Source organism: Podarcis liolepis, assembly GCF_965112155.1.
Source record: "Podarcis liolepis genome assembly, chromosome: 3".
In the NCBI taxonomy this organism is placed as follows: domain Eukaryota; kingdom Metazoa; phylum Chordata; class Lepidosauria; order Squamata; family Lacertidae; genus Podarcis; species Podarcis liolepis.
Window position 1 is genome coordinate 65,384,112 of NC_139557.1, and position 12,818 is coordinate 65,396,929.

General features: G+C 40.8%; 1 protein-coding gene across 5 annotated transcripts in view; it reads left to right on the forward strand.

The window, feature by feature from the left end:
• The window catches only part of UTRN (utrophin), a gene marked incomplete at its 3' end in the record, with an annotated part of 327,257 nt that overhangs the window by 212,087 nt on the left and 102,352 nt on the right, over positions 1-12,818 (forward strand). For all 5 annotated transcript variants that reach the window (XM_083496211.1, XM_083496214.1, XM_083496212.1 and 2 more), the window contains one exon: positions 4,272-4,444. In XM_083496211.1, the coding sequence (XP_083352337.1) occupies positions 4,272-4,444 (173 nt within the window). The remainder of the gene's footprint in view (positions 1-4,271; positions 4,445-12,818) is intronic.

Genomic DNA, 12,818 nt, shown 5'->3' on the forward strand with positions numbered 1-12,818 from the left:
GTTGCTGTCTCCTCCTGCCAAAACAAACAACTTCAGGAGTAATAGAGGGTTTTAGATCAGAATCAGGGCAGGGGGAAACCAACTAACGAAAACATTTGCAAGAAACAATCAAAGAACTGACCCAGAGAGAAAAGATGACTTGCCAAACAAATGACAAGCCTGGCTGGGTGGTCTCTGGTCACATAGTTCACGGCAGTCAAAAAGAGTTTCGTCAAGAGTAAAGGTTAGCATTAAAGAATTTCTGTGCCTGCACCATACAGTAGCCAGCTTTATAGTCCAGACTTTCAGAGGGAATGAGGATTCAAATGAGAATTTCACTGATGGTAAAGAGTTAATGTTAAAGAACTTTTGCACATGAATTTACAGAACAAATTGGTCAGCCTGAATTTTGCCTGTGCACGAACAAAATCTTGTTTAACTTTCTGAGATGGTGAAATGACATTCAGTTCATAATACATTTGAGTGGGCAGATGTATAGTCTAAATTAGGTAATATTTGTTGTTGTTGACATCTCTAGTTTGTTTGCTTTTTAGTGTCTACCAAAGGGTTTCATATTAATTTAATTACATTTCTGCCTGTATATCTTGTGACTGGGGAACAGCCAACGCATGGACCCAATCTGGCCCAAGCCATGCCCAGTGGCCTGCCACTGCCCACAATTAATTTACTGGCAATGACAATTTTGATACTGGCATTGGCAGTGCTAACACAAAACTACAGGGCCCTGGGACACCTTTGCCAGTGGTATACCTGCCCCTGGCCAACTGCTTCATCCATAAGAATGATGGTGCACCACACTTCCTGCTTCCAGCCTCCCAGGAATTCTTGTCATGAGTGTTCTCCTTTTCTCTTCACCTGACAACATTTGGCCCCATTGACAATCCTGCTGGTCCAATAGGGAAAAAGTGAAGAGGAGGAGATGGAAGGGAAGGTAGAGCAATAGATGGACTGAGTGAAACAAAAGAGAAAAGGGAGACAGAGATTCTAGGTGCCCATGTTAATGTTGTGTGACTGTGTGTGTGTGTGTGTGTGTGTGTGTGTGCCTCTGCCATAGTTTGGTGTGTGTGTGTAAGCTGCATATACTGTATCCTTTCCTGATGAAATGGTCAGGGCTGCACAAGCATAATCTTCACAAGCTTTCATTTAAAATTTGGAACTTTTTTCAAGGAGGAAAAAATGAAACTTGTTAAACGATGATTCAGCAGTGATGTAGAGCCTTTCCCCTCATTGCTGTTTTCAGGATCAAGCTTTTTGTATTTTTCTGTTACATACTATTATAGTGGTGCTAACCATGTAAAGAATGCTATAGCAACACCTTTTCACCTTGCTATAGCAACACCTTTCCATGCTGTTTGACAGTGGAATTTGCTGCCAAGGAGTGTGGTGGAGTCTCCTTCTTTGGAGGTCTTTAAGCAGAGGCTTGACAACCATATGTCAGGAGTGCTCTGATGGTGTTTCCTGCTTGGCAGGGGGTTGGACTCGATGGCCCTTGTGGTCTCTTCCAACTCTATGATTCTATGATTCTATGATTCATAGCATTACAATGGGTTTTTCTTCAATTTAGTCCCCTGCATTTGAGTTCAGAGACAGTACATGTATAAACAGAATCTACCCCAGATAACCAACCAATTGAGAAGCAAAACTACATCATAGTTGTGTAAATGGAGAGAGATTGTGGGCAAGGGGTGATGAAAGAAAGTGCAACTTGGAAGAATGAAAAACCCTGTGATTTCATTTCCACTGTGGAACGTTTTAAAAGTTCAGCGGTGAGGAGTGCTTGCTTCTGCTACCTCAGTTTTAAAGGGTCAAATTGGTGGGGACAAGGTGATTAACATTTCTGTCAGCTGCACTTATATTACTGATACTTGAGGAGTCAATCTGCGAGTCTGAATATATGTGAAGAAATCACTCTCAAATATCACAAGATGTTAAGGAGATGAAAGGGGTTGAAAAGGACATAAATGCAAAGAAGCTACATATGGTTATGAAGAAAACACAAAAACCACTGCAAGAGTGGTCTATTAAACGTCACATAGTTCACTCACAGCCCCCTCTAGTCATTGTAAGAACGCACAGAGACCATGCAGGTTAGCTCCACTCACCACCTCCATCCTTCCTCTGAAAGAGTCCCCCACTCCTACAGATGTTTGTGTCGAGAGCCCTGTAAACAAGGAAGTACTTGCTGAGTGTCTAAAACATTTCTCCCTCTGAAGAAACAAACAATTCCAAGTTTTATTTCACTAACTTTGTTGAAGCGTCAAATGTGTCCCTGAGATTTCATATTTTCATCCATACATCTGTTTTCTTTTCCCAGTGAGGATAATTATGCATTCCACAATACCCTAAATGAACAGGAGCAGTCAATGAATTCTTAAATGCCTGTCGTATGAATAACGGCCATTTTTAGATGCTGTGCTACCCTCGTGGGCACCTGTGTAAAAGCTCACTCGGGAGAGAATGGAACATGCTGAAATGAATATGAAAGAATCAGCTCTTTATGGCATGCCAGGCTTGTTGAATTTGATTCTCTCAAAAGGAAAACCATGTTTGTAGCATCACAAGGTTCCTGTAATAATCTTCACTGATTAATCCCATGGAGATATACTGTATGCCCCATGGCTTTCCCCCTATGTTTAAACATTCTTGCCCAGATGTTAGTAAGCAGTCGTGTTGGTGTTCATTTCACAGTGCTTTTTGCTTTACTTTTGAAAAATAGAAGCTCTTCTTTTCTTGATTTCTTGGGAGTTTTTTTTTTGTTCTGTTTTACTGAAGTTTTTATAATTTGTTTTATGTTGTACCCCACCCTGGTACTGGCGCCAATGAAGGGCAGGCTGTACATCTTCTTAGTTCATTAATAAATAATACATTCCGGGGCATCACACGCACACATATTTGTATGCATGTGTTTATATAGAATATAATATATGACATGTAAAAGCTGAGAAGGCACATTGACTTGTGGGAAATTTAAAATGTTTTGGGAAAGAACCACTAGACTTCTTTGTGTTCTGCCTCCAGCCTGCCAATTGGACATCCCTGTCCAGATCGCTAGACTTTCTTATAAATATTTATTAAGTCTACAATAGGGATGGAGAAACTTGCGGCCCACCACATATGGTTGGACTACAACTCTTATCATCCCTAACCATGGCTGATGGGAGGCCGTAGGTTCCCCTTCCTTGCTACAAGGCATAACACACTGACATAACTTCATGTTGCTCCTTGCATTCGGCAACTTCAGAAAGGTAAGTTTCTGAGTCTTGGAATCTTCTGGAGACTTGTATCAAGAATCATTATCATTATCATCATTTTAAAGAAATACCAATGTGATTTCAAAAACAATAAAACAAGCAACATATAACAAAACATAACAAAACAATATCATATTTAAAAAGCAGCACTAAAACTTCAGTATCAATTCCAGCAGCTAGGAACTGGTATTGACCGTCAAGAAAAGCTCATGTAAAGAGGCAGGATTTTAGCTTTCAGGAGAAGCATCCAGATCTCAGTGCCCACCTGCTCTCAACAGGGAGATCATTCCAAAATGTAGGCAGCAGCACAGAAAGCCCTTCTCCATACAGCTATAAAATTCTATCGTCATTAGTTATTCAATTCAAGATGGACTCTACTTAGCACTTTATACTCTTGACCTTGATTAGTTGGCTTAATACTTTGGATACTGGATGTGTTATTTCAACCCTTCTCAGTTGCTTGTTCCATATGGGAATGAGTTTAGCTCTCTGGCTTTAGTTTACTGGTGATGCAGGGCTGGGGGAGTTGTAGGGGAGAAATTGCTTTCTCATTGGGACTCTTCAAGTGCTCCTAAAAGTAACCTACACTGTGCAAGAAACTGTTGCCATCTGGATCTGTCTTAAATGGCTTGTGTTAACATGAAGTAAGTAATTTATTTTGAAATCTTTAGTATTCCTTGAGGTAAATGTTGACAGCGGTACTGGCATAATTATGTACTTCATTGTGTATAGGAAAATTGTGTGCATGCTAGGGAGATTGACAACTCATATGAACAGTTCGTTCTTGAAGTAGCATATTTCTTCTATTCCTTTCAATTTTTTCAAGAGCATATACTGTTAGGCTAAACAGAGATCTCTTTTATGAATATCTGAATAGTAGCATTAAAAAAATTATTCCTATGTGGTAACCTTGGTTTTGATAGGGAGATAGGGGAATTCTGAATAGTTCATTATCTCTTTCTGAGTACAGTATTAACACAAGTGGGCTTTCTTTTCTTTCTTTCTTTTTTTGTTTCCTAGGACATCCAGGCTGAAATTGATGCCCACAATGACATCTTCAAAAGCATCGATGGAAACAGGCAGAAGATGGTAAAAGCCTTGGGAAACACTGATGAGGCTGCGCTGCTCCAACACCGCATTGATGACATGAACCAGCGCTGGAATGACCTGAAAGCGAAGTCTGCTAGTATCAGGTAAAATATGATTTGAAAGTTACATCTGAATCAGGGCTGCTTCCTGTGATTCATTTTTGTACAACTGTGGACACAGCTTAAAAATGCACCAATTTCATGTTAGCGCCATCCTATTGTGCGCCGGCATGTCCAAATAAACATAAGAGCCCTACTGGATCAGGTCCAGGGCCATCTTGTCCAACATTTCCCTCTCACAGTGGCCTACCAGGTGCCCATGGGAAGCCCACAAGCAGGGTCCTCACCTGTGATTCCTAGCACCTGATATTCAGAAGCATTTTGGTTCCCAACAGCGGAGGCAGACTATAGCTGTTAGGGTTAGTTGTCATTGATTGCCTCATCCTTGATGAAATTGTGTAATTCTATTTTAAAGCCTTCCAAATTGGTGCTCATCTCTACCTCTTGTGGGTGCAAATTCCACACTTTAACTTGAAGTGCTTTCATTTGTGTATTCTTAATCTTCCAACGTTCAGCTTCATTGGACGTCCCCTAGTGCTGCGAGAAAGGGAGGAAAACTTTTCTCTGTATGCTTTCTGCACACCATACATCTCTATCATGTTACCTCTTACTTGCCTCTTCTCTAAACTAAAAAAAAACACACCCTCAGGCAAATGCCAGGGCCCAGGGGAACCAGCAGGTGCTGTTTACACCTTCTGGAGAACTAGAATGTGTGGGTGAGGAAATCCTTGCTGCCTGGCAGGAATAGTGTGCTAGCCATATCTCGAGTACCCCTGGCATGTTGTGAGCATGGGAGGAATAGATTAAAATGGTGGTTTGCTAATTTGTTGAAGTCTCTTTCTGCACTTTTCATCACTAGGCAGCAAGGACCCCCCTGTGCAGGCAGCCTGATGTTGAGAGACATGCCAGGCAACCCACTTTTTATTCCCTTGCCAGTGGCCCAGATGTAGCATTGCTATGTTGAGGACATGGGATCGGGGATAAAAAGCCTGGTCCCTTACTAACTGTGTGACCACATAACATTGTGTCTGAGCTGCTGACTGTCGTTCCCTGCCAGTTTGAAAATTGGAACACTCCCTAAACCTGTTCTTGGGATTTCCTCAATTATCCAAAGCAGATTTAAGGGACATGGTGATAGGGGAAGGAGAGAGAGGAAAGCCTCATTCTGTGCACATGGCAACTTGGTTGAATCCTACCTTAGATTACTTCACATCAAAATTCCATTCAGTTTTACGTTTTCAGGGAAGCTTGGGAGGTCAGTGTCTGTCAGCTTGCGTTACTGATAGTTGGAACAAGTACCCTTAATATCTTGACTCTTATAAGCGTCCCTCACAAATCATCAAGAAAGAGATGAGAAGACATTTATGGTAATACTTTAATCAACAGCTGCGGTGTTCCAGCAGTAACAATTGAGCAGCATGGTATTTCTTGGGGATTAATGATCATTTGGGAGAAATTAATGGCCCAAGCTGCCCTCAAGTCATTTACTTCAGCCAGTCATTAATTCCAGGGTGAGAGTCTAAGGATGAGTAGTGGTTGTTATTATGAATGGTGTGTAACAATCATACTTAAAACAGTTTTACAATTAATTTAATTTGTGTATATGCATGGAACATGATGTTCAGATGACATATATCAGCTGTAAGGGAGAAATCTAGAAGCATAATCAGTGGGGGTTAACTGCAAACACTAAATCATCAAAAACAATACACAAGTAATCATTTACTCTGTTGTAATAATCAGATCTAGGTAGATTTTACTTTGTATTTAAAAACTTGTTCATAGTTGGATGTAACTACCTCCTGCAGTGTAACTGCTTGCTTCTGTAGTATGTGGTCTGCAATGTGGGGGTTGAGCTATACCACCATTCATCCAAGGATCACAGGGCAGTCTACAATATAAAAACACAAAACGCATAACATATTAACAAACCAAGCAATAACCCCACAATCCATCCCGGGTTAAAGTAAACACAGTGCTCGTATAATACATTTAAAACAATGCTTGTCCTTCAACCCAGTTTGCCAAATTAACAAAAAACAACAACAACAACAACCCACTAATATATCAGTGGTGTCTTTTTGTGGCTATGCAATATTTAATATGATTCTTTAAAGTTTTGTGGTCAGTTGTTAGGATTGATTTGTTTTTGGTTTCTTCCCTTTTGTTTTGTTATGAAGATATTTGAATGTTGGTTCTTCTGTTCTCTTCTTCTGAATAGCCGTTTACCCTGCCTATGCCCCTCTCAACCTGTCTTTTCTTTTCTTTTCTTTTCTTTTCTTTTCTTTTCTTTTCTTTTCTTTTCTTTTCTTTTCTTTTCTTTTCTTTATACATTTCCCCACTCATTCAGAACCCTCATAGGTTCTGAATACGAGTTGCTACTAAAATATAGCATAGGCCCACAGCAAATCACACGCAGATGGAGATTACAGTTCCTGTTCTGATTTTTCTGCCTTTTTGGTGACAGTTCAGGCTGCCACTCCATGTTTGATAAAATTAAATTTCTGGTCGTGTACAGCTTCTTCAGTCCTGATTGAAAAGGAACCACTGAGTTGTAATTTCACCCTCCATGGCATGCTAGCAGAAGGCTTCATGAGCCACTTAAACCCTCAGTGCAGAGCTGAAGTGGACTCAAATAAGAGTGTTGCATTTTGCACAGGATTGAAGTTCATTCTTGGCAGTTTTCTCCCTTTCTGGTGAACACTAAAAGCGCTGTAGATTTAAAAGGCAGAACTAGCCACAGATAAGTGTTGCTAGACAGGTCCCAGAAGAGTGCTGAAAAATATATTTCCAAGGATCAAGAATTCTTTCCCAGCAAGAGGCATTGAGCCGGCAGTTCTTATATTGCAAATACCTATGGCAGCTGGCTAAAGCTGGTCTCTGAGGCTCAGAGAACAAGTTGCATCTCTTTCATCTGCAGACTCTCTGCTATTTGCCTATTCAAGCAGAGCTGCAATTTAGGGCTGATTTGGACACTACTTCTAAGCAGGGGACTGTTGGTGTGAGAATAACGTTTGCTTTTGAATCCCTGTTAAATCATAGACTAAAGTGGGTAGGGACAGAAAGCTTTCGCATGTGGCTAAATGACTAAAGGGGTGCTGTGGTAATTCTTGTAGGAAAATTGGAATGTACTTTATTTGAGTCTGGGGATATGATTCTTACTGCAGTATTTGGCTTGCCATCAGAATAAAAACAACAAAAGGAACAGGTGCCTCATATTCCAAACAAAGAAAAAACTATTACTAGCTTTTGTTCTCCTTTTGAAGAAAGTTCAAATAAATCAAAACATTGCTTTTGTCAGTCTCTTGGCAGGGGAATTGACAACTTATTTTTAACCATTTTTTACTGAAGTTCTTGTTACAAACTTAGCCATGTCTCTGTCACCCCTCCTAGGAGCTGTTGCACCAATGGTGCACAAAGGGACTGATTTATAGATTTTTATCAGTGTCCAGGTATTTCTGATTTACCAGAACACAGTGGGAAGCAGGTATGCTGTGTCAGCTCATGCAAGTTACTCTTCCTGATTTGGGGAGATTTCCCCCTCTAATCACAAACCTCCATTCCAAGGGACAAACCTTCTGATTTCCCCAATCCATTGGGGCATAAGAGGTTGCAGTGGAGAACAACTTTCTACTGGATCCAGTCTAGTGTCATGAATGATTTTCTTCCCTGTGTCTTTTTTACAAGGCAGAAATCTGCTGAATACAAGTTTTTGTTGTTGTTTGTTGTTGTTGAAATACTTTGTCATCCTGCTATATTGTTGTGGGCATCTGTATGTCTTGGAAGACAACAGAGGAGTGTGCCTTTGGGGGCAAAGCCAAACTGTTGGAGAGTTGCAGCACCTACTGTGGCTGTAGAGACCAATGTGGGAGAGACATATTTTGTTGCAGCTGGGGCAGATGAAAGGTATCCAGTTTTGCTTCTGCAAGTGGTCATTCCTTCTCTGGTCACTGTTGTGGATACACAACCAGATTCTCTGAATCCAGGCACTGTGGTCATGGGATTCCCACATGGTGGTGTTGATGTTGCTAGTCTTCATGCCTCGTATGCAGACATATTTGCAATGCAGAGTTGGTCTGCCAATGGGCCTGGTACTTGAAGCCAGCTCCTTGTAGAGCACATCCTTGGAGATCCTGCTGTCTTCCACTCTGTGTACATGACCAAGCCAGTGTAGACATCATTGAAACAGGAGTGTGAGTGTATTGGGAATGTGAGCTTCGGAAAGTACAGCTTTGTTTGAGACTTTCTCCTGCCAAAAACATTCCTAATGCAATGCATGTGGAAAGCATTAAGGCGTCACTCCTGGCAGTTGTATGTTGCTCACAACTCACTTCCAAAAGCAGTGTGCTTAACCTTCATCTTGACCTTGGACATCAGCATCACATTCTCCTGTACCCTTTTAGAGAGGCAAACCATTGCTGTAACTGCCTTGCCAATACACTTGTTCAGCTCAGCATCGATGGCGAGGTTGCTGGTTATGGTGGAACTCGGGTAGACAAAATCATTACTCCCTCAAGTGTGTGGTCAGCAATGCTGATGTGTAGACTGCTGGCAATGTCCTGACTCAGGATATTGGTCTTCATCAGGCTAATCATAAGGCAGATCTCCTTGCAGGCTTGAGCAAAACAGTTGATGACGGTCTGTAGAGTTTCCTCAGACTGCGCTGTCAAGGCTGCGTCATCTGCAAGCAACAACGCTCAGATAACAACCCACCACACTTTTGTCTTGGCGTGGAGACATGCCAGGTTGAACAGACCCCTGTCACTCCTTAAATATTATTATTAAAAAGTCCAGCTAATGTAGACCATGTGAAAGACTAGGTTTGATTCTTCAGCACTAAGACCCATAAGTAAAAGAGCATATATTGCTAAATGTATGTCAATGTCTAGGGAGTACAACTTCCCAAATGGCGCATTCTGGACAGCTTCTTCACATGCTCAGAACAAAATTCCTGAAAAGAGCTAATTAGTTATGTTTTTTAAGGTTCAGCTGTTCTAGAAGAAGCGGTGCTCCTTCTGTGAGCCAAACCTAATAAGAGTCTGGCTATTGTGGAGAAAACAGGCTGACAAGACTCTCTCCCTAAGGATAAATTCAGTTCATTTATTTATCACCCTATACAGATGGTTCTGCTTCTATGGATGTGCTGAGTAATGGCGGAGTTATGAAACATTGCCTGGTGGGGAAAGGGGGAATTGCTCCAGACAGACTTGGATTCTAAAATAAGTTGACAGAAGAAAATAAACTCATCTCTTCATCATCCCCCCCCCCAGTGTACCCTCCCATTCCCATGTTCAGGAGGACTATCTGACCCTCTGAAGAGCCAACACAGCAAATCCAAAAATAAGGTGGCTGTAGGGAAGGAGGAGGAGATCTGAAACTTTCCTTCCTTAAGTTAAATTCTCTTATGATCCACAGCTTTATATTTTCTTCTGTAATTGCTTTAAGTGATATTTTACCTTGGCAACCTATGGTACTGTCCTTAAGAGAGTGAGAGTGTGTGGGCCACACATACTCTCCTTTAATCAGTGCTGCTGAAACATGCCAACAATAGAGAAAGGTAGACACAATACAAAAGTGCAATGTTTGTACACACATGTGATATTCAAGTGCGCCACCTTCCCCCCCACAATTGAGGGGGCTGGCAATGTGCGTGAGTGATGCAGGCAGCAAGATTAAGGTGAGCATGTTGCATGGTGCGCATGCACAACTGCTGCAGACTTGGGGGGGCAGCTCCCTGTTTGAATTTTGGGGGGGCCCTTGCCCCCCTAAGATGGTGCTTATGGCAATATTTATGTATATATGCAGCTGTGCATGTAGAAGTATGTAACCACTAGGTAGCTTGAGGGAGTTACTGTCTCAGCTTCAAGTCTTGTAGGAGGATAAATAGGTGACATAATAATTATAAAATACATCGTAGCTAGAAAATATGACAAAATTTAGAAAGTCTGGACAAAAGGCCACTGTGGAGTTTGGAAGCACAGTGTGGGAGCATAACTCATTTTAATTCAGGTCAGAAAAGCTCTCAGACAAATTTAGGAAAGATTTTGTTAGTTCTTATATGGACCCCTGCCAAATGGATGTTTGTTTTTCGATTTGATAGCATTGTGTTTTACTGATCTTTATTGATGTTGGTTTTATTATTACAAAGTTGCCATCAACTTCAACAAATATCCATCTATTTTTTAGGCAAGTAGTTCAAAGCTTTACAAACAGTGACAGCACTTCAGTCCTCAATTATTTTGAACAAAGAAGCCTTCTGGTGTGTGTGTTCACAATCAGTACAGCTACATCTGGCCCTAATTTTAGAACCGTTTTGAGTAAAAGTAGAAAATAAGGATGGGAGGGTCTGGAACCACAATTCCAATAAGCATTCGAATGTGTTTATACTTTTATGTTTAACAAGTGTTTGAAACCTAAACTGGGATTAGGAGGAACTTGTATAACATTTTCCTTCATTCAGAAACATATGCTTGCTTGCTTAGAAACACATGTTCTGCTAGATTTACCAATTTCCTATCTAATCCTATCATGGATTACTTTCCAGTTCGTATGTTTTATGTACCCTTTCTGAATTAAACAAAAAGAAGAGAGAGGGGGAAAAGCCCAAGAGATGTGGCTTGCCAAAGGCCACTATGCTCATGTATAAGAGCATATTTCACATCAAGTTGATAACACAGTAAAATAAATAAAATAGTAGCTAGTATTGTAAGCCCATCCTTTGGGTCCAGGAAATTTCCCAAGACTGATTCCAAACAGGACTGGTACAGTGAGTGATCCAATTACAGTACAGTGGTACCTTGGTTTACAAACTTAATCCGTTCCAGAAATCCGTTCTTAAACCAAGACGTTCTTTCCCATAGCAGCGGGGGACTCAATTTACAAATGGAACACACTCAACAGGAAGCAAAACATGTTCTTATTCCAAGGCAAAGTTCACAAACCAAAACACCTACTTCTGGGTTTGCAGCGTTCTTAATCCAAGTTGTTCATAAACTAAGCTGTTCTTAAACCAAGGTACCACTGTACTCCTCTGGAGAATAAATAGCTTCCCAGTCAAGGCTCAGGAACTGCCAAATCAGAGAAAATCTAGCAAATTAGCCTTTATTATTATTTAATATAGATATAGATATACCACTTAATTATTAAATCAAAATGACAATTAAATAAAAACCATAGAAAGAAGAAGAGCAATAAAAATTTCATAAAATCAAACGCTACCTTAAAATGCCTGCTGAAATAAGAAAGGCTGTATCAGGTGCAAGTAGTTCTTTTTTTTTCTAATCTCAATCGGGATGAGATTCCTCACTGAATGCACAGTTTGTAGTACATACAAGACATGTAGCTGTGCAATGGAGACCACCAGTACATATTTTTTTCCACGTATATTCCACTGCCCCCCCCCAAGCACTCAAGGCATTATACACTGCTCATTCCACATCATCCCTGTGTGTTATCGACTCAGAGATACTGACTAGCTGAAGGTCACCCAGTGATCCTCAGGACGGAGTGAGGATTGGAACCCAGATCTCCTTAGTCTGACACACTAGTCACTGTACCACAGCGGCAGTCAAAACTGGGTTCAAAAGTCAAGAGAATAAGCTAGGGGATTACTAAACAAATGAGGTGTAGAATAAATGCAAAGGGCTTTGAGGTAACCACAAATGCTGACAGCCTGTGTCAGTCAGCGTTCTGGAAGGTTGGAAGCTTGCTGCAAAGAATTTGATTTTTGAGGCTAATAGAAAGGATTAGCTAGACTAATCCTTGATATGGACCATGCCCACACAATATGGTCATTGTTGCATCTTATGACACATACGTTTTTCACTCTTATTTTCCAATGATTATATAGAATTTATTCCACAGAAGTGCAAAGGGATAGAGTGATGCAATTCCGCAGAGAACCAATCCCAGTGTTTCAATTTAGAATCTGAAACGCAAGTGCTGTACCCATCCCCTCCCCCCAATATTTCTGTGGTCAGGGCTTGGTAGTCCAACTCCTTTTCCTATGGGGGTGGTTGTGATTAATGAATAATTGCAGTTCCTGTAAGGCCATAGAGAGAAAGATGTGTGTTCAGAGCTCTTTGAAAGAAATAGTGAATGAGATAAGGGATGACTAATCACTGGAATCAGCGAAGAAAGCATGCGGTATTTTTTGGAGGGAGAGATTTAATCTTTTTCTTTTTTCTTTAAAAAGGCTGGTGTTCTGCTACAAGAATTGCATATTGTCCTAGCAGAAAATTAAACTGTGAACTATTAGTTCCATCCTATAGCTCAGCTGGCATACTGTTTATCAGTGTAAGGCAATTATATGGTCTCAAGATTTGTCAAGATCATTGAATGGACAGAATTAAAGTGGAGGTCTGTCCTACTTTACCATCATTCTAGAAAATACAGATAAGCTATTAAGAATCTAAAATGC